A 26,437-nucleotide genomic window follows, 5' to 3' on the forward strand; every position below is an offset into this window, starting at 1 on the left:
GCACACTTGTCCCATCAATGCTTTGTACACAACTGCCTTTGTATCTATGTTCTTTACTGACCAGATCAGTCGATCAATACAGTCTTTGTTCACAGTCGCTGCTGTCCTTGTCGATCAGTCTTAAGAATAGACAACACTGTTTGTGATAACTGCAGTTTCTAATCTTCAATTGTATCAGTAATTTGTGTATTTTTCTGAAATATTTTATGGACACGATGCCATTTCCCTGTTTTGCCTTTTTTTGTTTTTACATTTATTTAACTAGGCAAGTCAGTATTGGGATAGGGGGCAGCATTTTCACTTTTGGATGAAAAGCGTGCCCAGAGTAAACTGCTGGTTACAGCCTCAGATGCTAATATATGCATATTATTAGTAGTATTGGATAGAAAACACTGAAGTTTCAAAAACAGTTTGAATGATGTCTGTGAGTATAACAGAACTCATATGGCATGCAAAAACCTGAGAGCCACGGGCGCGTGACGTGCGGTCATGAGAGTTAGTGCGCGTTCCATTGCTTTTCTACAGACAAAAGAATTCTCCGGTTGGGACATTATTGAAGATGTATGATAAAAACATCCTAAAGATTGATCCTATACTTCGTTTGATATGTTTCTACAACCAGTAATATAACTTTTTGGAATTTTCGTCCGACCTTTCCGCTGGACTTGCACGCGCGTTTGGATTTGTTTACCAAACGCCCTAACTAACGGAGGTATATGGACATAAATGATGAAATGTATCGAACAAATCAAATATTTGTGGAACTGGGATTCCTGGGAGTGCATTCTGATGAAGATCAAAGGTAAGTGATTATTTATAATGCTATTTCTGACTAAATGTTGACTACACAACATGGCGGATATCTTTTTGGCTGCTTTGGTCTCTCAGATTATTGCATGGTGTACTTTTTCGGCAAAGCTTTTTGAAATCTGACACGGCGGCTACATTAAGGAGAAGTTTATCTATTATGTGCAATTCTGTAAATTGATGTGGCTTTCTGCAAAATCACTGCATGTTTTGGAACTACTGAACATAACGCCAATGTAAAATGCGATTTTTGGATATAAATATGTACTTTATTGAACAAAACATACATGTATTGTGTAACATGAAGTCCTATGAGTGTCATTTGATGAAGATCAAAGATTAGTGATTAATTCTCTCTATTTGTGCTTTTTGTGACTCTTTGGCTGGAAATGCAGCGAACTGAAAAGACGAGCAACCCACGCCCTCTTCCCAGGTCGCCCTTGCAAAATAGGTTAACTTCTTGCGACTCCAGACCCGTATCCGGGAGCGTAATCTTAGCCTCAAGCTCATTACCATAACGCAGCGTTTCCTATTCATGAAAATCGCAAATGAAATTAAATAAATATTGAAACGCAAGCTTAGCCTTTTGTTAACACTGTCATCTCAGATTTTCAAAATATGCTTTTCAACCAAAGCTACACAAGCATTTGTGTAAGAGTATTGATAGCATTAAGCCTAGCATTCAGCAGGCAACATTTTCACAAAAACAAGAAAAGCATTCAAATAAAATCATTCACCTTTGAAGAACTTCGGATGTTTTCAATGACAATGTTCATGTCAAATGTTCATTTTTTCCAAAAATATTATGTGTGTGTAAGAGAAATAGCTCCGTTTTGTTCATCACATTTGGCTAAGAAAAACAAAACAAAAATGCAGTCACTTACAACGCCAAACTTTTTTCCAAATTAGCTCCATAATATCGACAGAAACATGGCAAACGTTGTTTAGAATCAATCCTCAAGGTGTTTTTCACAATTCTATTCGATGAAAAATCATTCCTGGCAGTCAGTTTCTCATCAGAATCAAATGGAAAAATACTGCAGCTGGAGATTATGCAATATTTGTGACGGAGGACACCAAGCAACCACCTGGTAGATGTAGTCTCTTATGGTCAATCTTCCAATGATATGCCTACAAATACGTCACAATGCTGCAGACACCTTGGGGAAAACGTGGAAAAAGTAAGCTGACTCCTAGCTCCTCCACAGCCATATAAGGAGTCATTGCCATGAGGCGGTTTCAAAAAATGCGGCACTTCCTGATTGTATTTTTATCTGGGTTTTTTCTGTAACATCAGTTCTGTGGCACTCACAGACAATATATCTTTGTAGTTTTGGAAACATCAGTGTTTTCTTTCCAAAGCTGTTAATTATATGCATAGTCGAGCATCTTTTCGTGACAAAATATCTTGTTTAAAACGGGAACTTTTTCATCCATAAATTAAAAAAATATATATATATAAATAAAAACAAAAAAAGTGACCGACCACCTCGATCTTACTTGTATTTATTTATTTATTTATTTTATACATTGGATAACAGTAGAGACTCACAGCTAGAACATGGTATATCATGCACTGTAGTTGTAGAACAATGCGAAAGTACTGTTGCTTTGAACGTTGCTAAACTTGTAAACCCACTCTTGAGAAAACGGCCCTTGAATGTTTTGGTACACCTACTAGAGAGCTTTTCTTTGTTTACACACATTGTTCACACCCTCTTAAGCCTCACCCATCTCTTTGATTCACATGAGGCCATGTGCTAAACAGAGTGAGTACAGTAGTGTTCAAAACAATCAAAGACTAAAGGCTGGTTTATACTATGTCTATCGACATGTCTGTTGTCTATTGTTGTCTGACAAACTTGTTGTCATTATTAAAAATTATAAAACAGAAAACGACAGGCTCCATGACATCAGCAGCCTGGTCGTCCAAAATAGCATAACTGGATGAATTAAATTAGCATAAATTAATTTAGTATACATCAATCTAGCAAACCAGGCAACTAAAAGCAAATTTCAAAACAATGTTTAGGTTAGTTTCGAGCTTGTTAGCTAGCTAGTCAGTTCAAATAATGACCATGTCATAGCTGACAACTTTTTAAAATTGAACTCATTTGTATTCATGACTACAGGGGAGAAAAAAAAAAAAGAAAAAAAAAAAAAAAAAAAACTCACAACAAGATCCTTATTTACTAGTTAATGGCAAGCCAATTACAGAAAATAACTTACGGTTCTGAGTGACAAAATAAAAGCAGGGCATTCTACTGAGAAATTTTAGAACGTGGACCCTGTCTTGTTGGCCTAATGTTCTATCCTAATTTGACTTTGGTGAAGGTTATGTTGTACGTCACAATACCGTCTCCGGTAAACACTATATCAAATAAAATCTCAAGTTTATTTGTCACATGCACAGGATACAGAAAGTGTAAACAGTACAGTGAAATGGTTACTTGTATAGTGGAGTCTTTAGACATGTGGCTAGCTAGCTAAACAATGACCCATAATCCCAAATCATAACATTACTACCCTAAATAAATCTGCCAACAAGGTTCAATGTTAGCTAACATTAGTCTATAACTAGCAATGCAAAAGGCTGAGATACGAATAATATAGTACACAGATCATACACGTAATGTTAGCGAGCCAGCCAGCTAACATTAGCTAGCGAACAGTACGATTTAACTTGCAATGAAAACAAAATTAGAAATGTATAAGCAGAAAAATATGCCGTTTTATAGCAACAGTACCCGTAAAACACTAGTCTCAACATCAATAGTGAAGGGGTGACACTGGGATGTTGGCCTTCTCGGCAGAGCTGCAAAGAAAAAGCCATATAGCAGACTGGCCAATAAAAAGAAAATATTAAAATGGGCAAAACACAGACACTGGACAGAGGAACTCTGCCTAGAAGGCCAGCATCCCGGAGTAGCCTCTTCACTGTTGACGTTGAGACTAGTGTTTTGCGGGTACTATTTAAATGAAGCTGCCAGTTGAGGACTTGTGAGGCGTCTGTTTCTCAAACTAAAAACTAATGTACTTGTCCTCTTGCTCAGTTGTGCACCGGGGCCTCCCACTCTTTCTATTCTGGTCAGAGACAGTTTGCGCTGTTCTGTGAAGGGTGTAGTACACAGCGCTGTATGAGATGTTCAGTTTCTTGGCAATTTCTCACATGGAATAGCCTTCATTTCTCAGAACAAGAATAGACTGATGAGTTTCAGAAGAAAGTATTCGTTTCTGGACGTTTTGAGCCTGAAATCGAACCCACAAATCCTGATGCTCCAGATACTCAACTCGTCTAAAGAAGGCCAGCACAACAGTTTTCAGCTGTGCTAACATATTTGCAAAAGGGTTCTCTAATGATCAATTAGTCTTAAAATGATATACTTGGATTAGCTAACAACGTGCCAGTGGAACGCAGGAGTGATGGGTGCTGATAATGGGCCTCTGTACACCTATGTAGATATTACTTTTTTTCCCCCAGCTGTTTCCAGCTACAATAATCATTTTACAACATTAATGCATTTCTGATCAATTTGATGTCATTTTAAAATGGACCAATTTGTTTTTGCTTTTCTTTCAAAAACAAGGACATTTCTAAGTGACCCCAAACTTTTGAACAGTAGTGTATATTTTTTTTGGAGAGACAGAAACAGAGAGAGAGCGAGGCGAAGGTCGAGAGCCATGCGTCCTTCGAAACACAACCCTGCCAAACAGCACTGCTTCTTGACACACTGCTCGGTTAAACTGGAAGTCAGTCACAACAATGCGGAAACATTGTCCAACTAGCGACCGTGTCAGCGTGCATGCACCCGGCCCGACACAGGAGTCGCTAGACCGCCATGGGACAAGGACATCCCGGCCAGCCAAACCCGACAGACGCTGGGCCAAGTGTGTCGTCTCATGGGTCTCGCAGTTGCAGCCGGCTGCGACACAGCCCGGGGTCAAACCCGGCACTGTAGCGATGCAGTCCCTTAGACCGCTGCACCACCCGGGTGGCCCTTGTCATGGAAGTTGACAGAGTTTTGAAATCAACCATGGCATCCCTGACAGAGGGAGAACGATCTGATGATTCTTATAGCATGGAACACTGTCAGTTTGAACTGGAGTGACTTAAGCTATACAAAACACAAACAAGAGTACTTTCAGAGTCTCGCTACATTTTCAGATATTAAGTTTCAAATTTTGTCAAAAATGTATTCATTGCAAGCTAAAGCCTACAGTTAGCTGGCTGGCTAGCTAGCTAGGTGTATGATCTTTCTAGTAATATTATTCATATATCAGAAAGCCATTTTCATTGCTAGCTATAGCCTACTGTTAGCTAGCTACCATTGAAGCTAGTTGGTTAGCTTTTCCTACCTGCAGATTCATACAATATCTCATGCATGGTGGCTAGCTATGACAATCTGTGTGTATTGCTATACTGTATGGGTTGGGATTATGGTTTAGCTCGCTAGATTTCTAAACAAAAGACTCCACTTCGTAAGAGGATTACATGACCCATCCATTCAGCCCCTCTTTTACATGGCCCATCTAATTAGCCAGATGTGTCTGGGGGCGATCACAGACACACACACTACCTTATCATTTTATTTATTTTTATTTTACCTTTATTTAACTAGGCAAGTCAGTTAAGAACAAATTCTTATTTTCAATGACGGCCTAGGAACAGTGGGTAACTGCCTGTTCAGGGGCAGAAGGATAGATTTGTACCTTATCAGTTCGGGGGTTTGAACTGGCAACCTTCCGGTTACTAGTCCAACACTCTTACCACTAGGCTACCCTGCCGCACCAGTATAACTGTCATCGTTATTGGTATGGTTCTTCTACATACACAATAATGACAAGTTTGTCAGACAACAAAAGAAAGTTCACTGTCTACAGACATGTCGATAGACATAGTATAAAGCAGCATTTAGTCTTAATCTTTGATTGTTTTGAACACTACTGTACTCACTCTGTTCAGCACATGGCCTCATGTGAATCAAAGGGATGGGTGAGGCTTAAGAGGGTGTGAACAATGCTCAATGTAAACAAAGAAAAGCTCTCTAGTAGGTGTACCAAAACATTCAAGGGCCATTTTCTCAAGAGTGGGGTTACAAGTTGATCAACTTTCAAAGCAGCATTACTTTCTCATTGTTCTACAACTACAGTGTATGTAACCCAAATAAATTATTTCAAAGTCAATATGTCCCGTCATAGCAGACACCCTATTCTTTCTGCAGGCATCGTTGAATCTTAATTCAGAGCAGATATTTAACTGAGCTTTTGGAAAATGTAGACAAAGATTTTACTGAAATTCTGTTAATCAAACTTCACATCTGCACAGTAAATGTGTGTTTGTAATGTTCCATGTGAACAGTTAAAAGTAGCCCTTGAGCATTGTTTTTTTTTGCATACATTTTAAGTTGACAAATCTGAGACAGCACAATTCTGTTACTACGAAATTACCCCATCTAGCTAGACTCAGTGCTATGCCTATGATTTTAGTTCCATCTTAGAACATGTGGCTCTTTCAAGAGCTATGCTCAGTGTTATGATAGCACATGTACAATATACAGTGGAGCAAAAAAGTATTCAGTCAGCCACCAATTGTGCAAGTTCTCCCACTTAAAAAGATGAGGCCTGTAATTTTCATCATAGGTACACTTCAACTATGACAGACAAAATGAGGGGAAAAAAATCCAGAAAATCACATTGTAGGATTTTTTATGAATTTAGTTGCAAATTATGGTGGAAAATAAGTATTTGGTCAATAACAAAAGTGTTTCAATACATTGTTATATACCCTTTGTTGACAATGACAGAGGTCAAATGTTTTCTGTAAGTCTTCACAAGGTTTTCACACACTGTTGCTGGTATTTTGGCCCATTCCTCCATGCAGATCTCCTCTAGAGCAGTGAGGTTTTGGGGCTGTTGCTGGGCAACACGGACTTTCAACTCCCTCCAAAGATTTTCTATGGGGTTGAGATCTGGAGACTGGCAAGGCCATTCCAGGACCTTGAAATGCTTCTTACGAAGCCACTCCTTCGTTGCCCGTGCGGTGTGTTTGGGATCATTGTCACGCTGAAAGACCCAGCCACGTTTCATCTTCAATGCCCTTGCTGATGGTAGGCTTTGTTGCTTTGGTCCCAGCTCTCTGCAGGTCATTCACTCGGTCCCCCAGTGTGGTTCTGGGATTTTTGCTCACCGTTCTTGTGATCATTTTGACCCCACGGGGTGAGATCTTGCATGGAGCCCCAGATCGAGGGAGATTATCAGTGGTCTTGTATGTCTTCCATTTCCTAATAATTGCTCCCACGGTTGATTTCTTCAAACCAAGCTGCTTACCTATTGCAGATTCAGTCTTCCAAGCATGGTGCAGGTCTACAATTTTGTTTCTGGTGTCCTTAGATAGCTCTTTGGTCTTGGCCATGGTGGAGTTTGGAGTGTGACTGTTTGAGGTTGTGGACAGGTGTCTTTTATACTGATAACAAGTTCCAACGGGTGCGATTAATACAGGTAACGAGTGGAGGACAGAGGAGCCTCTTAAAATAAGGTCTGTGAGAGCCAGAAATATTGCTTGTTTGTAGGTGACCAAATACTTATTTTCCACCATAATTAGCTAATAAATTCATTAAAAATCCTACAATGTGATTTTCTGGATTTTTTTCCCCTCATTTTGTCTGTCATAGTTGAAGTGTACCTATGATGAAAATTACAGGCCTCATCTTTTTTAAGTGGGAGAACTTGCACAATTGGTGGCTGACGCAATACTTTTTTTCCCCACTGTACATACGTACATGTAGGATAAAAAAAACGTGTGTGTGTGTGTGTGTGTAGCCTTGGAAACGAGAGAGAGAGGGAGTGTATGAGTGTGTAGGCTTGTTGTGAATGTAAGTCTGTGTCGGTGTGTGTACTGTAGGTTATCATGAGGACTTTTGGTTCTAATCTGGTCCCCCTCCTTCCGTCAACAGGGGGACACTGAGATCCTGTGTCACGCTCCCTGGCACTTCCTGGTCCCATGACAGCAAGCCCCTGGGCCCCATCTATCAGTGGCAGACTGCACTTTGATCACACTTCAAACCTGGGGCCATCCGGGGGAGCCAGGGCCTAGCCCAGCAGAGCAGTCCTGGATTAACACCATCCCACTCCACCTTTGAAGTGCCACTCGGCAGCTCAGATGGCAAAGGAAAGGGAATTAGTGTGGGGTGTGTGCCCTTTCTTCAGTGTGACGGCGATCCTTCTGTGGGCTCACCGTTAATCAAGCAGAGTGTGTTTTAAGGGCCGTGATGGACACTCACTGCAGCTGGAGCTCTCCTGCAAGGAGCTCAAACTGCCGGGATCAAACACACAGCAAAAACACCCTCTACGCCCCAAGGAACCACTTACACTAGGTCAACCCGATGATCTGCACATGGTACAGATAGAACATGGATAAGACAAAGATATGCCTGTCCATCTTTGTCAACAATCCAAATCAAAAGGGTTGACAGACTTATCACCAAGGAATTAAAACTTGACAAAGCAGCCTGGTAAACACTCCTTAGGAGAGTCAAATGCTTGAAGGATGATTGGAAGGTGAGTCAATGCTCAGTCAAGGGTGTGTCACATCCTCTAAAGTGCACCTTCAACCCCTTTAGCACTGTCAAAGGCTTTTCTGTAGCTTGCTACGGTAGGGTAGCTGGCCAGTGTGTGTGTGTGTGGCTATGCCGCAGGTGTTGCTTGCAGCGTCACACTTGGAATACAGGGTCAGAGGTTGGCTTCTGGCATTATGACCAACAGCAGAGGAACCCCTAAGCTCTGCCATGAGCAAATCACTGGTGTCAAAACTGCCATAATATGGGATTGGCCCATTGTTGACTGAAAATATGTCCCGTGTTACAGTCAGCAAAGCCATTGACATGTCCTTTGTTACACAATGTCAGTGGCTCTGACTAACACAGGACATATTTTCACTCAACGATGGGCCAATACCATTCAAAGGAATGGACTTCAGTTTGTGTGCTGCAGCCATGAGCCTCTTGCGTCAAGAGAAAAAACACCCACACAATTCACAAACATTTGCTGATGATTACGTAAACAGAGCCTCTGTGGTGGGTTAACACAGCAGGTTGATTGAATGTGTGCACAAAGGTCCCAGAGCTCCTCGCTCCGCAGGCCGGCAGATACCCCAGGTAGAGCCAGGGAGGCCCAGTGTCAAAGGCCACTGCTCATTTAAAGCATTCACCATAGGGCCACGCTACAAAGAAAACAGAACACATGCTCAGTCAGTGATTATACAAGACAGTCAACAGAAGAGTGAGTAGACTGGCGGATGCATTTGAAGATATAAGAAAAGCGCCCAGTTCTCCCAATCAATGCTCGTGTCCCAACGACAATGTATGGCCTTGTGTGATAAGTCCTGCCACTGGGGCTGTATCTGATGGCTCCAGAGCTCCAGCAGACCCATAGAGGCCATGTTATCAGGGCTGGCTTCTCTGCAGAGCCTCACTGCAGATACTTTCCATGCCAATGCCGTTAACAGCTCCAGGAGGGGTTCAAGTAGGCAGTTAGAGGGAGGGGGTTGGGAGGCCTGCCTTCATTGTGTGAAGGCTATTCTCACTTACCTTCCCACTCCTCCTCTTACATGGCTCCTACAGGAGCCATCAATTGACAACAACACTCAAACCTCCCCTCCCACGCGACACGTAGCAAGGCACACCATAACACAGGAAGACGCCCTCGCATCCTCAGGATGTGCCATGCATTCGCTCCAGAGAGCATTGAGATACAGTCTCATACCTGACCTTGAGAAGAACCAAAGATCGATAAATAAGTTGGATGCCTGCATACCACCTATCTGGATGCATAGTGAGTTGGTTGGAGCTCTGGTGATAGGACCGCCCATCTCGCACTTACTGCTGTGAAACCCTGTGGCCACATTCTGACACATTCAAAACATGGTGGCCTCTGTGCAACCTGGTTATGGTCTCCATTTGGCCCCTGAAAACAACAACTTGACAAAACTGTTTACATGTGAATCTTGATTGTATTTAATAGGATTCCCATTAGGCGACACCTAGTAAAGGACCCATCTTCTACCACTTTGCCATTGGTAATCTACAGTGTCATACAACACAGGGAAAACAAGGAGGCACACACATAGCAACTGCTGATTCCCATGGTCACTCAAGTAGGAGAGCCAGCTGTGTTTCATTGCAGTCTCAATGTCATTACAGTCTCAATGTCACGGCCAGTCGGCCAGGTGTGACAGTTGGCTGTGCTGGCGAGGGGAGAGAGGGGGCTGGGCTTGGGAGACTGAAGTTCGACAGATCCTTCCCGGGCTGAGCTCACTGCCGTGCAGACACAAGAGCCCCCTGGGTGAGGATCATTAAGCACAGGAGATGGGAGGCGAGCAGCCTCATTCCTCCACAGCCACACGGGTAAACACATACACTTCCTCTCAGAGCTAGAGTTTCCTGCTTTACGCTGACAACCCAGTGGTCTCATTTCCCAACCATATCACACATCCTACACCAACACACACGGCCCATTAACATTTAGCCTGCTGGCCCTACAGAGGAAAAAACTGTTTGACCAATGTGGTGGTTGGAGGAGGGACCCTTGGGACATCCAAATGATGTTACCTCATTGAAATTTAAAATGGTTACGGTTAGGTACGTCCCAGGGATCCCTGATAGCTATAACCCGAGTGCGCAATGAGCTGGGGAAAACACCACGAGGCAAACGAGAGAGCAGGGGTGGGGCTAGAAGTGCAGCAACGTGAGTTTGGCACAGAGAATGCACAAAAGCAGAGACAACAGAACGGTGAGACAGGAGAGCGGGAATGAGAAACTAAAAATAACAGTACAGAAAAAAACTTGCATAAGGAATATTATGTTGCCTACTAAAGACAGGGGAACACTGACTATTCAAAACATATCACAGAAGGGCATGCTTGACAGAACCATTTCGAAGAGACCTATACAAAACAGGCGATAAGTACTCCAACTAACAACTGCTAAGACACAACAGGTGTATCTGACTGAGTCTTTGTTTCAGACTGACTACACCCTCTAAGCACTCAAGCTTTTGCCCATATACACCATCTCCTCCTCCCTTAGCCTCAGGTCCCTCAAGTCTCACCCAATCTGCACCTCCCACACAAACAGTAACCCCCCTCTCCCAGTCGGAGTCTGTGGGGTGACACTCCTGCTGGTTAATGCCCCCCCTCCTCACACACTCTCCCCTTGCACACACTCTCCCCAATGCTCAGAACACCATATTTCCCACCCCGCTCTTACCTGCTCAAAGTGTTATGTTGCATCACACTGTACTGAGACTGGGATGTAAACACATCTGCCAGCCGCACTAAATACATATTAGTTTGCCTTAGGTTGTTAGCTGGCTTTCAAGGAATCCCCTAGACAAGACATGATTCACAGAAGCTCATAAAGTACCCTCTACTCTGTTCGTTCTTCTCGACAAGCCAAAATAAGGTGAGCCCTTGAAAGAGCAGACCAGTTAGGGTAGAGGCCGTCCCCAGACTGGAGACAGAGAGAGGGAGCCATGGGGAGCAGCAACAATAGAGTTGGCTGAAACAAACCCCAGTGTATGTGCCCCCCACCCCCCAGCTCCCCATGTGAAACCATCTGATGCATGTACTGCTGCTTCACTTGTCAATCACAGCTGGGGGAGGGGAGAGTCAGCTCTTACAATGTGCCTGGGTTTGGTAGTTAGAGAGACATAGTGCATGTGAAGGACTAAGAATGTGTGTATTTATGAGGGATCCACAACCTTGAGGGGTGACAGCAGGGTGTGAAAAGGATTGGGCTTGGAGTTAGCCGACATGGCCATGTGAGGTTCACATGTGTGACACTTTGATAGGATGAGCAGTGGAGGGTTGCGCTGGGAGTTTGTGGTGTGTAGCACAGCAGAGCTAAGGGAGAACTCCGGGTGGAGGATTCGGCGATATAATATTATAAAACAAACTGGGCTGATGAAAGGCTCATTGTTGTTGTGTGTGTGGGGGGGTCCTTTCTCCTTTTGGGGCTGACAAAAGAGTTGTGCAGGCCAGGGTTAAAAGGTAAAGATATTCAGGATGAACGCAGCAACCACTTATCCTTTTCAAGATGCAGCGTTGCGCTGGCTGCAACATGGCCTGCTGACCCTTCCTTTATTGACAGCGCAGATCCCACAGCCAACGTTCACTTCCTCCCAAAAACCCCAGGAGCTACGCTGAGGACGGCCCCTTTCAGATCAACGCCCCCAATTCAACACAGACTCAGCAGGATTTAGCTAAAGCGTGCTGCCCGTCTCTGACATATAATCCACACAGTGAATTAGTGGGTACCAGAGGGCCCTGTCTAAATTTGGGGAACATCCCAAACCACTATAGATCCTTCTCCCTAATCCATTTACTTTTAGTCAAGAGGCCTTGCTCACTCAGCTCCCCATTCTGCCAGATCTAATAGGACTAAATCTTCTTTCACAAATCAGGCGCAGGCCTGGGAAGAATAGAAGCCCCACCCCCCCACCCCCCAGTCCAGAAAGGCTGCAGCAGGCAGCAGCACCCAGTCAGCAGCACCTCCACCCTCCAGGGGGAAGGCAAAGAAAGAGCCACCATCTGGGATTTAGTCATGGTGATGCCAGGGCTGGAGTAGCACTGCTCTGGGGGCTGGATGAATAAAGGCTATTCAGCACTGGCACACTGAACATCACAACCCAAGTTGGTCGGGGAGACTCCCTAAGAACGAGAGGAGGGTTTGGCTGTCACGGGGACGTGATGAGCAAGCAGTACAATATGGAGGCGGGAGTTGGATTAAAAGTAGGCGTTGGAAGTCATTGGAGTGAAATACTTTCAATGGCTTCAGGACAATAAGCAACATACTAGGTTCCCTGTTCATTTCAGTTTGTTGAGAACTACCAGGTCAAGTGCTGAGGGATCTTCTCTACAGTAGGTAGGTTGGCTCCATAGCGACCAGGGCCCGTTTCAGTGCATCATCTGTGCAGATTGCACCAGATTTACATTACATCCGCATCCAGCCCTGCAGACTGGCTTCGTCAACCCAGCTCTTAAATAGAGTCACACTCAATGCATATTAGTACCCGGTCATTATGCCTGTCTTAAGTTTAATAAATGGCCCCAGAAAGAGCCCAATTTCTCTGCCGCTCTCCAGATATCAGACAGCAGATGAAGATGTATGGAATCAGACAAGCTGCACTAAACACCAGCACGACACATATCTCAAGTAGAATGTTAGGCTCAAGTTGGTAGTTCTGGAGGTCACATTCTGGAGGTTTCAGAGGAGGCTCAGAATGCCTGGAGTCTGGGACTTCAGGGCTCATTTCACAGCCACATTGCCAGGAAATCAAGTGTGCCTCCATGGAGACAAAGAAGCAGGGGGACGGCCAGGTCGGCTGGGGCCTCTTCCTGCAGAGTCCCTCTCCCTCCGGCCAGGGGAGACTGGGAGCGACAGCGAAGTGTAACACGGGAACAATGTGCAAGGAGCCGTTGTGTGAACGTGCCAAGAAAATCTCCATTATCAGCCACCGGAACAGTGGCCCGAAAAAGAAAAGAGCTGCTCGACAACACCACCTTCCCACTGGATCACTGGGTTTGTTCATATCCAGTTGGTAGCGGTTTCACAAAGTACAAAAGTTTGGCTCTGTGACATTCATAAAGGGGCTCCTGAAAAAAAAGCCACAGTGAACTCTGCCCACTGAACCATTCTCTCCATCCTGAGCTCTCGCTACCAACAGCTTTATGACCAAGAGACAAGATATTAGAGCCATGCGGAGCTAAAGCAAAGGGCGTAACATACATTCAAGTCAATCCTTACATGTTTGCCTCTCTAGCATACTGATAATTTCCTCTGAAGAGATGACACTGGTAACAAATAAAACTGTTCTTTATATCCTCTCTACACAAGAAGTGCATTACTCAGAGGCTAGCATACCCTTTCCTCCCATCTGCCAATTCTGACACCTGGGGACAAAACCAGAATAGAAGATTAACAACACCCAATGAATGTGTCAGGGACAGCTGGTTGAAGCTCTCAGTGGCCACAATGTTGACCCTCCTGTCCGTCCAGTGAGACATGCATCGCTGTGTCCACAATGCTGGTAGAGAGAATGTCATGTAATGTTGACACTGCGACCAGGCTCAACCCAAATCACCTGGGCGCTCAATACCAGAGGAAAGACCATTCTGTCAGGGGAATGACAGCCACTTCCAGCATCGCTCCAACCCAACTCTTAGGAAACCCAACCTCAATGCTCACACTGCACAGAGCTAAGTGCCACCAAGACACAGACAGAGCACAAGTACAAACACAGGAAATCAGTATCTTTAAGATTGTTGGTGGTAGAGTTTAAAGAAACAGTCTGGTTACATCTTTTATATAAAATAATGTTAATCAACTTCTAGAAGTTTGGTGAGACTGGCCAATGTTGAATTGAAGAGAAATAGGCTATTTCAATCCTAAATAGAGGTGTGTCAGTCTACTTATTGAGACAACAGTGTTCTGAATCCATGACACTTAGGTCTGCTTGGTGAAACCATGGTATCTCATGGTATGCAGCATGAATACAAAATAAAAACATTTGACAAAAGTCCCCCCTCCTGCCTAAACACAGAGCACCAGTGTTCACTGAGCCCCAGGAGGAATCATTCAGAGGAACCCCTCTCTCCTCAAACCTACTGTGAACTATGGAGTTGATCCAAACAGGTCAAACATGGTTAGAACATCCTAGCTGTATAGCCACATATCCTCAAGGCTTCACTGAGATATAATGAGCCTTATAAACTAGATATTGCATCAGAGAAATGGCCCTAAAGGCTAAAATATATATAAATAGCTCCTTAACTGAAAATCTAGTATGGTCTGAGCAACAGTTGATTTAGGCTACATATGTATACACATGCTGGTGACTACAGAAAGAGCTTGAGGTGATCTCCTAAAGCGCTTTCGTTCTCTGTCCAGTGAAACACAGGCCTTCATCTCAGCTGCTCATTTACTCTGGAGCGGTCATACAATCACCTCCCAGGCAAGGCCACATCAAAGACACTAGATCCTCTTAGACCTGGATTTGTGTGCTATTTACTAACAAGCCATCTGATTTTTTCAGCACAGTCGTTTAAGAGCACATATTAGGGCTAAGCACAAACCAAACGAGAAACAACAGAGCCATCCACTAAGCTCTGTTCCATTACAGGCCAGGTAATGAAGCACGTAAGATCATCCAGGGCGACAATTCACTTATGGAGCTTAGTTTGTCCCAAATAGTGAGGAAAACTGGCAACCTTTCAGCTCAGTTCCATTTGGGCCAGTGTATAAATAGCCTACCTGTGTAAGATTTTCAGACTAACCTTGGTTGAACAGAGGTTCAATAAAGAAAAATGCAATTCGGAATGTCCAAATGTCAGAGCCCCTAAACATAATGTAACGTGATGCAATGAAAATTGGCTCGGTTGAGAGTGAGATCATGTAGTCCAAGGCTTATACTAGCCTGGTCCGTGAAGATGTGACAATGACATTTGATCAGTCTAGGCTTAGATTTGTATTATCATCATCCATTGCATAATTACACTAGAGAGCTAGATTCTTTATAGACTGGGAAACAAGAGATTGTCCTCTAGCAATTAAGAGTGACAAAATTACAGATTTCAGTATGTACACTCTACCTCTTACATAATCCCAATAGTATTTCTGAAATGTAGGTAGGTACATTTTCACCACTTCAAATTATATTTACAGATGTAGAAGTCATTGGCTATATCAATAAATTGAAGAGCTTTAACATTCATTCAGATATATAGCCTACCTTCTACCTTATTATTGACTAGAGCACAATAGAAGTGTGACCTTGGACAACCAAGAGTGCGCCCGATTAAGACGTCAAATCGGTGGGTTTATGGTGAGCATTTGCGCTGGACCAATATGCTATTAAACCACATTATCATAGATTTCGTTACTGATATACGTCACGGATTAGGCAATCCATCAAATAAAATGTTTCTTGAAATCAGATACAGTGGCAGCACATGTGATCTGTGTCTAGTGACCCGGTTAAAGATTGACACAATAATTCACGCGTAAAACTAAACGGTGCAGATCGATCAAACCCGAGTTCTACAGAATCGAGACATTTGCATCATGATATCGCTCGCGGAAAAAATAAACACAATACCAACTTTACTATAAACTAGAGGTGAAGCTTAGCCAGCCCCCCATGCACCGACTCCAATGTACACTGACGCTCTAGAGACGAATTTATTTTAGCTTCACATAAAACAAGCATTTGAACGACTGCTTCATCAAAGTAACGTTAAAACATTCGAGCGAATGAAAATGCCAGAATGGCAAGTGTTACCCTGACTACACCGTCCAGATAGCATGCTAGACAATTAATTCGAAACTCTCGTCATGAACTTGACTGTACTTGATAAAAACATGGCATCAGTGGATCAAGATAAAACTTCAAGCAGCCTTTATTCACGTGTGATTTATTTTGAAATTGTGAGTAACGTCAACGCTCTAATCAATTAACGTTATAAGTTACAGAACTAGCTAACGTTATAACTTCGAGCTATTTATGGTGATATAATTAACATGTTGTTTCAAACTATAAACGTTAAGTTAGCTAGGTAACATTTGGACAAAGACGTGCGATTTACTATGACTGGATGGCTGTAAACACGAGCGAAGATTTCACCAAATGAAAACAAACGGTTCACACCACATGGTTCTGTTTGGGCTGGCAAGAACTATCAAAATACAACACACGACCATTGCCAATGGCATTGGTCTAACTTGTTAGCTGACGTTAACTGCATTGCTTGTTATTGCAACAAAGTAATCGTATTTATATCATGAAATTAAACTACCGTTTATTTCAAAAGGGACTTAACTGTTTTTCAAACGTTCTGGCTTAGCTAGTAGCTTACAAGCTAACTAGTTAGCAGCTAACTTGGCTAGCGTTAGATAAACACAGATAAGTTCTGAATAGATTAGCTAGCTAGCTAACGTGAGCTAGCTAGCTAGTTCCCAACTACCCTACAAAACAAATTCTATGAGCCAAATACGAAGGAAATTTAAATTTAGCAGTCCAAAAATAGAAAAGAAAATCTCCCAAATATCTACATGTAATTTCGAGAACTTCTTTACCTCAATTTCAAAGTCTGGTAGGTTGAATGCCGTCCTGAACAGCGAACAGAAGTGAGCTATGGCGGGGACTTCCCACCAAGACTGGATCTCTTCCACAGAAATTGTACATCCCTGGAACATTTTCGGACCTTAAATTGTATAACTTTGTTTCTCACATTAGAAATAATGTCCTCGAGGTATCAGTGTAAAATCTCGTTAATTCCTTAAAAAATAGGACAAAAGTTGCTGTTGATGTTCCATCCAGTCAGTTGCCATTGCAACCCAGGTCGGAGAGCGCTTGCTACAATCTGTTTCAATCAGAATTTCACAAGCGCTGAACAGATGGGGTGGCGCTACCAGCGTGGCTCGAGGAGGGGTGTTCAGTTAGCTACTTACGCCATGTATTTAAATATACAAAATCCTGGGTATCATAAACGCTTAGTCACTAAGCATTTATGGTAACCATCAACCTATTTGTTTACATGTAATTATACTCAAATTAAAGTATATTGATACGAACATTTGATTAGCCGGTTTCTTTGTTTTGTTTACGATGCGGCCATCACCACCACCTCGACTGATAGACCAGTCCCCATTTAAAGGGAATGCTCGTGAATTCAGAACGGTCTTGCAAAAGCGCTTCTACGGTATCTACATAAAAATTGTGTGCGCTTCTTCTGTTGCGCGTCTTCAAGAGTTGAAGAAAGTAAGTGCAAGGCATTTACACTGGATTAAACGTGATCACTGTTTGTTGGATGTTTCTTGTCTTTTTTCCTCCCTGGATCAGTTATGATGAGTTAGGTAATAATATCCTTATTGAACTCTTATTATATGCTAGCAATTAGCCTTTATATTTAAACTTGTAGTTTATATAAAACCACAGTTAAGTGTAGCTGTATTAGCTTGAAAAGCGAGGAAAATGTTTAGAATATATTTGTTTTGTAACGGCAGTCTCCAACAAGGGTTTAAGTTTAATATGTAAAGCTGTGGCTCCCCCCATCGCAGAAAGAGAAAAGCGCATGAACAGGAGAGAGGTGTGCGGTGATGACAACTGGCCTTAGACACTTTAATTTTGTTTCTCTGAACTGTCATTCATGGGCGGCTATCTTAATGGACTACCAAAATAACATACTATAATTCACCATTTATGTAGGCTACACAATTCGTAAAAGCTTGACAATGGAAAGAAGAGAAACAGCAATCATGCAATTTCCCGGACTACAACATTCTGTTTATCAACATTTTCTATATTGACATATTCACTAGCAAATGGAAACTGCCCTTTGATTGAACCTATCTGTATTCTATTAGGGCTGGGGTTGATTGAGCAGTCACCTCAGGGCTAGTCGGTGGCGATATTTTGATAGGCTTAGGTCCCCTGGGAGCTGCTGTGCCCCTTCAGTGCTGCCATGTTGCTAGGACACAGACAAATCCCGACTGCCTGTTGTCCAGTGTGGCTGTGGTCGAGCTTAGGTAGCCTTACTCATTTTAGAACATGGAAGTTGTTCAATGATCCAGGCTCCAGACTATTTCAGAACATCCATTCACAACTCCAATGTGTGTGCCTCATAAAGACTATCCAATACCATTTCATGCAGCCCACTAGCTTTGTCCTAACATAGGTTGACCATCATTTTAAGATTAAAAGACCATGTATGATGAAAATCAATGAGTCACCTCAGTGAGCATGATCTTTGTCATCACATGTTTCTTTGCGCAATTAGGTTAGATTAGAAGTTTAATAGTCACATGTAAAGGGTTGCATGTGTATTTACAGGGTAATTAAGCTCCAACAACGCTGGTCAAAGTGAAATGAAAATAATACAATTAATAATAAAGAATATACATGAATATAATATATACATAGATGATTGTGGAAGCACTCTAGTGGCAAGGGACATTAGTGTGTAAGTACTGTATTAGACTATTCTGAGTACTGTCTGGAAGGGTGCTCTTATAGGACTTTGTGAATCTAAGGCAATAGCAAAAGTTTGGATGGATTATGCATCCAACCCTAGGTTGGTCAATATCATACCCACAACATTGTCAGTGTTGATTTTTTTCCATTGATCCTCTGGAAACACTTGGCAAGTTTTTGAGACAGGACTCATTGTCTCAATATGGCCTAACAGAGGATATTTGGAATACAAATACCTTACATAATCACCGACTACAAAATCCTCTCCATCTGGAGTTAAAGGGGAGTCCAGGGTTTGTAACATGACACCAGGTAGTCTGGGGGCCACATTTACCCACTTCAACAACTGGGGTGTGAGAGCCGCTCTCTCATTGGTGCTTTCTGAAAGTCCTCTCCACAAAAATACCATCCATAATGCTTCCATTCTTTGTAAAACAACATTTTCATTGTGGAAGAAAATAAATACAATAGGCCTAGATAATGAGATAGCAAACATAAAGACAGGCAATAACAGGGTTGGTAAGCCCTGTGTTGTTATGGCAGTGAACATTTAGTTCAGTCTGTCTCTGTCTCTGCATGTAGAATGTATGCCTGTTTCCAACTGTTTTACAGTCACTATGACCTTTGTACCACTCCAAAAGATAAGAACAATTATTCTATAAGTTTATATTTTTCTCTTGCAAGTTATGCCCTTTTTACATTTTCTTTGTACTGTAATGTGACAGATTGTAACACAAAATAAGAAATGTTTGTGTAAAAGTGATATTAACTTTTATGAACAACTACTGCTGGGATGCAAGTATTTGCCATTGATGTGACTAATTATCAATGTCAGAAGTTTCAGTCCCATTAACATAAATCAATACTAAAAATCAATACTCATATAAATCAGATAGTTGGAACAGAGCAGGGTGGAGCTTGTGCTGCTTGACTACCATTTGTCAGGACCCGGTTACGAACCTGGGTCTCCAGAGTGAGAAACAGTCACTTAACCAACTGAGCCACGAATAGTCAGTAGAACCCAGAAGATGAGGCAGACACAGCAGTACTTAAGACGGTGTATTTAATAAAGTAAAAAGGAGAAGTCCTTCAATACAAAAATGGCAAATCCAAAAGGTGGTAGGAATAGCACAAAAAAAATCGAGATACTCAAAAACAGAAGTCCACAAGAGCATCCACCGGAATCGACAAGAATACACAGAACACTAGGGCTGGGTGCTAACATACAAACACAGAGCACAGAACTGAGGGAAACTAAGGGTTTAAATACAATCAGGGGAAACGAGGCACAGGTGCAAATAATAATGGGGAACAAGGGAAAAAACATAAGGTCAAAAAGCACAATGGGGGCATCTAGTGACCAAAACCCGGAACAACCCTGGCCAAATCCTGACACCATTGCTGCGCACATTGTTGAAGTGAAAGGAAAGTGGACAGCTTGATCCTGCTTGTGGGATGCACTGACAGGGGTAAGTTCCCCACTGCTGTCTTTCTCATGATAAAAACCTATTTTTCAGACAAAAAATGAGCTATGTTGTCTGAGCTGGATGATCTGGTGCAGTTTGAAGCAGTTGGGGTTTGGGGGGGGTTGAAGTTGGCATGGGGTAAAGACTCTTGTCTGTGTTTTTGGCAGGGGACTAGTGTGAATGGAACAGAGCTGAAAGAAAGTTTCACAGAGCGGCTCAGTGAAAGGCATGTGCAGAATGTGACTGACTGGGCACTAGAAAAGACTGAGCTGTAAGATGAAAGGGATCCAGAGGAACAGTTAGGAGGATGGTTGTGGTGGAAGATAAGAACTGAGGGGAAATCAAGAGAATGGTGTCAAAACAAAGGTGAGAGATGGAGAAAGGTGAATTCATTCTTTTTTCAAAGGAGGAGAGAAGCGAGGGTAGAGAGATGGTTTACAGTGGTAAAAAACGACAGAAGGGGAAGGAAGGTGGGGAGATTAAGAGAGATTAATTAGGGAGCTGAGAAGGAAATAAGGAGAGAAAAAAATAAGAATGGAAGAAAGGGCACAAGAGGAGAAGAGGGTAGGTGGGAACACCTGATGTCGATTTTACGGCTTGGGTAATATTGTGCATAATAACAGATCAGCTTCTGACAATTATTGTTAGCAGAAAAAATTTGTCAAACCAATGTTACAAGTTCACATTGAATCTCTTTTCAGTCCTTTGGAAATGGTGGATCTCAAACACAGCTAAAGGAAACTGGTAAGCTTGTCATCTTTCAGGTTTGCCCTCCTTGGTAGATCAAATCATCTTATCCCTTTTAGCAATAAGATTAGAGAGACTAAAGATGTTATTTTTCTGTGTGGGAGCCACAGGACATTCTGCCTCAGAATTATGAATGACCCACTTAGGCACCGGATGTATTTGTGCTGGCCTTCAACTCCTTGCTGCTCCTTGTCCTATGCCAACATGACAAGGAGTGGAATGGAGTGGCATGATGGCGCAAACTGATCTGGGACCCGGCTAATGAATGACCAAGATGGCCTTCAATCATAAGATCTATGGTCAAAATTCTTATTCAGTGTGTGGACGTTCAATCCTCTGCAATACTCTGAACAACTATTGCCATAAAGAGTTGTCCCTGCAGTTCAGAGAGTTTACAAAGAGATAAATAGGACCTCTGTATGATACTGAGGTATGAGAAAAGGTAACCTGACCCTTGTCATTGGTGTGGCCTTGCTCTATTGGAACAGACAGAGACCACTGATATTCCTGTGAGGCACAGCAGAGCAGGAATACTGGCCAGAGGACACTGGTTAAGCTCAGGTGGTGGGTGCCACAAAATACAGGGGATAGGAACCCTATTGGTTCCCCACCGTGGAAGAACAGACACCACATTGATACCATAGAGGTGGCAAGTTGCATTTGTGCTGGAGACAGATGTGTCGGTAAGGGTACGGTAGTGGTGATGACACCTTTGGGCTGAGCTGCTGTGCCGATGGGAGAAGGAGGAAGGAAACCCAATGAGAGACAGGATGGCTGAGCAGAAAGTTAGGTAACCCCCATTGCAATATATCTCTTCACCTAGAACCTGGAGGATTCAATCTAACAATAATGTGAAAGGAGGAAACATTTTGTGTTGCCCTATGCCAGCATTTCCATTTACAAAGTGTTTATGTCTGTGTTTTTCCATGTGTGTGTGTGGGTGTGTGTCTGTTTGTGTGTGTGCCTGTGTTCCTCTGTGTTTATGCATGGATTTGTGTCACTCGGGCTTCTTTCGTGGGTGTATGTGTGTGTTTCCCTCCTCCGCAGCTTCCCTGCTAAGCTGATTAATGGGGGCGTGACAGGGCTGGTGGGTGTGAGCTGTGTGTTTCATAATGATCGGGCCAAGACCCGCCTACAGAACCAGCAGGGTGCCCGAGTCCACACCGGAATGTGAGTACTACCTTGTTTTCCCGTAGCCAAAAAGTCCAAATTGGCTATTTCGTCAAAATTAATGAAAACCAAAATGAGCTTTTGTAAAATTGTATTTAAGGTTAGGCATAACATTAGCAGTGTAGTTAAGGTGTGGTGATAACACCTTTGGGCTGAGCTGCTGTGCCAATGGGAGAAGGAGGAGGAAGGAAACCGAAGTGGGCCTGGAGCCCAATGAGAGACAGGATGGCTGAGCAGAAAGTTAGGTAACCCCCATTGCAAAGTCCAAATTGGCTATTTCGTAATAATGAATGAAAACCAAAATAAGCTTTTTTTAAATTGTATTTAAGGTTAGGCATAACATTAGGAGTCTAGTTCAGGTTAGGTTTAAATTCACATTTTAGGAAGATAAATTGTTTATTACTTTGTGAGTTTGGTAAGTGGTGATGACCTACTGCCTTGGCTTGGTTCCTCTTTTACTTTGTTCACACAATAAAATAAAAAAGTAAATAAATAAAGTACAGTTTATTGAACTGGATGAAAGAGAGAATAGTTCTGTTTTGACTCATGCACACAGTAATTGTTTTCAAGTAATCAGACTAAACTGAGGGCAGATTAGGTCAAATGTGTTTTTGAACATTTGCATTCAAAACAAGTGTTTGGTGCTGTTTTGGTGAGCTCTACAATACTGAGTGGCTTCCACAAGAAATCAGACAGGAAAAATAATCAATTCTTGACTCTATAGTACTAGTTATTGACATGCTTGGCTCTACTGGTTGTCTAGTACAGACAACTGTCTATCTCTAAACATCTGTACACACTATGGCATCATAAGGTTGAGTGGGCATTGAGCCTATATTTACATTGGTGAAGTGAGTTACTGGTTGGCACAGGAGTGATCCTTTGGCATCCTGACTACTCATGGTCTTTTAATTAAGTAACAATCTAGTAGCTGCTAATGAAGTTTAATCAAATCAATGGAAAATCAAACTGTGAACCAAATGTGAACCAATTCAAGTTAGAATCCTGAGTTGATACATCTATTTTTGGACTTATAAATGATGATATATACCTATTGATTCTTGAAGAATATAACTTATAAATGCCTCATGAGCTTAGTTCAACTGTTGTACCCCATCAGAACCCAAATATATAAACCTGTTTTACTCTGTTTGTAAACAATGTGAACAGTATCATGGATGTCAGTCCTTGCATCCATAGTGCTGTCTATTAATTTAAGAGTGGTTACATTTCTACAGGCCCATCCCTCAGCTTATTGATTCAATTAATGATTCTAACTTTAAAGTGTCCATCAATTATGTTTGTAGTGTGTAGCTGTGTTTAAGTGATGCTGAACAACCAACATTCTGTGATGTAGGGTTTTGTTAAGATTGACAAGACACTGTATTGTAAGGAAAAGCAAATTACTAAATGCTATTCATTGTTTATGCATGGTCAATAAGCATCAGTTAAATGTCGTGAAGCGGGCACAACAAAACCTTTTCCCCTCAGGAGACTGAAAATATTTGCCATGGGTCCCCAGATCCTCAAAAGTTTCTACAGCTGCACCATTAAGAGCATCCTGACCGGTTGCATCACTGCTCGACATCTGACCATAAGGCGCTACAGATATTAGTGCAAACAGCCCAGTACATCACTGGGGCCAAGCTTCCTGCCATCCAGGACCTATATCCTAGGCGGTGTCAGAGGAAAGCCCAAAGCCCTCCAGTCACCCAAGTTATAGACTGTTTTTCTCTGCTATCACATGGCAAGCGGTACCGGAGCACCAAGTCTAGGACCAAAAGGCTCCTCAACAGCTTTTACCTCCAAGCCATTAGACTGCTGAACAATTAATAAAATCACCACCAGACAATTTACCTTGACCCTCCCTTTTGTACACTGCTGCTACTCGCTGTTTGTTTGTTATCTAAGCATAGTCACTTCGCCCTCATCTACATGTACAGATTACCTCAACAAGCCTGTACCCCCACACACTGACTCGGTACTGTTGCACCCTGTATATAGCCTCGTTATTGTTATTCTTATTGTGTTACTTTTTATATTAGTCTACATGGTAAATATTTTCTTCCTCTTAAACTGCACTGTTGGTCAAGGGCTTGTAAGTAAGCATTTCACTGTAAAGGCTACACTTGTTGTATTTGGGGCATGTGACAAATAAAGTTTGATTTGATTTATAAGATATATCATGAATATATCAGAAAGTTCACCCAAACTGATTTTTACCTGAATACTTCTCCTTTTGATGTGAAGGCTGGACTGTTTGACGAAGACAGTAAAGATGGAAGGCTACTTTGGGATATATCGAGGTACTATTTCCCTGGATTGATGTAATGTACAATTCTGTGTTGAGTGTAGCTGACACGGCCTAAATTGAAATAACTGCTATTAACCATTTATTATACCCTTTGAAAGTATTGAGCACCTAGAGTTATTAACTAGCCTAGAGCTAATCATATGAAAGTGCAGGAGACGTTTTTTTAATGACGTTAACTGTAGATTGTGTTGTTATAATCCATTACTATTTTTGTCCGCAGGTGCAGCAGTGAATCTCACTCTTGTCACACCAGAGAATGCCATTAAACTGGCAGCAAATGATATCTTCAGACAGAAGCTCTCCAAGGACGGGAAACTAACTTTTTGTTCTAGCACAGCACTTACACTTTTAACTATTTAACGGAAACATACATTTACATACCTTAGAGTACTTTTTTATCCATCAAGTTAACATAACATTCATGTAATAAAGTCAGACGAACTAAGGTGCTATTGCAACAGTAAACTGTCTCATTTTATCAGGGGTGGTGCCATTATTGTTATTATTGCTATGTGTCTATTTATTAGTCTGTTAACCCTGTAATTTGGCCCACAGGAAGTTGCCCCTGTGGGGGGAGATACTGGCAGGATGTGGGGCGGGGACCTGCCAGATGATAGTGACCACACCCATGGAGATGCTCAAGATCCATTTGCAGGACGCAGGAAGGTTGGTTGAGTTCTGTGAACCATTTGTCCTTAGGCCAACCACATCTCAGACTGCTGCTGAAGTTTTTTGGCACTGATGTGATGTGTGTGTGTGACAGCTGACATAAGCAGAGTGGTCCAAGCACACACTGCAGCTTCTGGTCCAGCTCCTGGTCCATCTCCTCCAGCCCAGCCTGCCCCTCCACCTCGGACCCCTGCCGTCCGTATTACCCTGGAGCTACTGAAGACACGCGGCCTGCCAGGCCTCTACCGGGGAGGTGTGACACTCTCTCTGTCTCTCTCTCTGCCTCTGACAAATCCACATAGGCAAATAGCATAGAAAGTGAAAAGCTAAAGGAAAGAATGATATTATACAAATTGTATGTGTCAAACAAAAGCACACCGCACGCACACACTCAATCACTCAACTCACTCCCTGTGGTACAAGCACACAACAGGAGGTTGAGGCCCCGTAAATGGGGAGGATGGGCTCGTGGTAATGGCTGGAGCGGAATCAGTGGAATGGTATCAAATACTGTACATTAAAAACATGGTTCCAGGTGTTAGATGCCATTCCATTCGCGCTGTTCCGTACATCAATATGACCCGTCCTCCCCTCAGCAGCCTCCTGTGAAGCACACACACACACATTTCTCTTGTTCAGTTCGGAATGACATAATCCTGAACTGACTGAACTGAGGTAACCTGCTAGACTCACTGTCAGGCCTGATTTGACTCATTACTGGTGATTAGTTTGTGGCAAAGACTTTGATTTACTTCTTGTAAAGGCTGCCTGATTTACATAAACCACATATTGCATCGCTCCGTTCAATATTTTTGTTGATACGTTTGTCTTTTACATATGTACAGTACTTACTGTATGTGTGGTCTGGCACCCTGGCTAATCAAGGCCAACATAAATCAATAGGTTACTGCAGTTATTGTATGTCTGGCAGGCTGAATCTAGCTGTGGACCGACTGAAACATGCCTGCGTTCTTTTCGTATTCCAGGGATTTTCCTTTCTCTATGATCTACTTCCCGCTGTTCACCAACCTGAACACGCTGGGAAGGGCCGAGTAGTCATGGAGACTTGCAGGAGCGGGCCCCTTCCTGCAGTCCTTCACAGCAGGCTGCACAGCCGGATCAGTGGCAGCTGTAGCTGTCACACCACTTGACGGTGAGAGAGACAGAGGCAGGGAAGGGCAGGGAGAGCCCCATAAAGGAGAGATAAACCACTGTATTCAGTAGCAGTGCATGTAATTCA

General features: G+C 42.7%; 2 protein-coding genes across 8 annotated transcripts in view; one reads left to right on the forward strand and one right to left on the reverse strand.

The window, feature by feature from the left end:
• LOC135509142 (chromatin remodeling regulator CECR2-like) overlaps positions 1 to 17,222 on the reverse strand; it is a 65,437-nt gene extending 48,215 nt beyond the window's left edge. The window contains 1 exon segment of the mRNA XM_064929543.1: positions 16,935 to 17,222. Coding sequence (XP_064785615.1) covers positions 16,935 to 17,054 — 120 coding nt within the window. The 5' untranslated portion in view covers positions 17,055 to 17,222.
• The window catches only part of LOC135509145 (mitochondrial glutamate carrier 1-like), a 48,560-nt gene that overhangs the window by 20,292 nt on the left and 1,831 nt on the right, over positions 1 to 26,437 (forward strand). For 2 of the 7 annotated variants that reach the window (XM_064929548.1, XM_064929547.1), the window contains 6 exons: positions 7,761 to 8,364; positions 22,092 to 22,214; positions 24,465 to 24,520; positions 24,749 to 25,194; positions 25,292 to 25,450; positions 26,184 to 26,350. In XM_064929548.1, coding sequence (XP_064785620.1) covers positions 8,354 to 8,364; positions 22,092 to 22,214; positions 24,465 to 24,520; positions 24,749 to 24,888 — 330 coding nt within the window. In that variant the 5' untranslated portion in view covers positions 7,761 to 8,353 and the 3' untranslated portion in view covers positions 24,889 to 25,194; positions 25,292 to 25,450; positions 26,184 to 26,350. Of the gene's footprint in view, positions 1 to 7,760; positions 8,365 to 20,250; positions 20,301 to 20,469; positions 20,664 to 20,998; positions 21,042 to 22,091; positions 22,215 to 23,736; positions 24,196 to 24,464; positions 24,521 to 24,748; positions 25,195 to 25,291; positions 25,451 to 26,183; positions 26,351 to 26,437 lie in introns of those variants that run through there. The other 5 variants (XM_064929546.1, XM_064929545.1, XR_010450900.1 and 2 more) reach the window with 4 other exon arrangements.

Source organism: Oncorhynchus masou, chromosome 22 (assembly GCF_036934945.1).
Source record: "Oncorhynchus masou masou isolate Uvic2021 chromosome 22, UVic_Omas_1.1, whole genome shotgun sequence".
Lineage (NCBI taxonomy): Eukaryota > Metazoa > Chordata > Actinopteri > Salmoniformes > Salmonidae > Oncorhynchus > Oncorhynchus masou.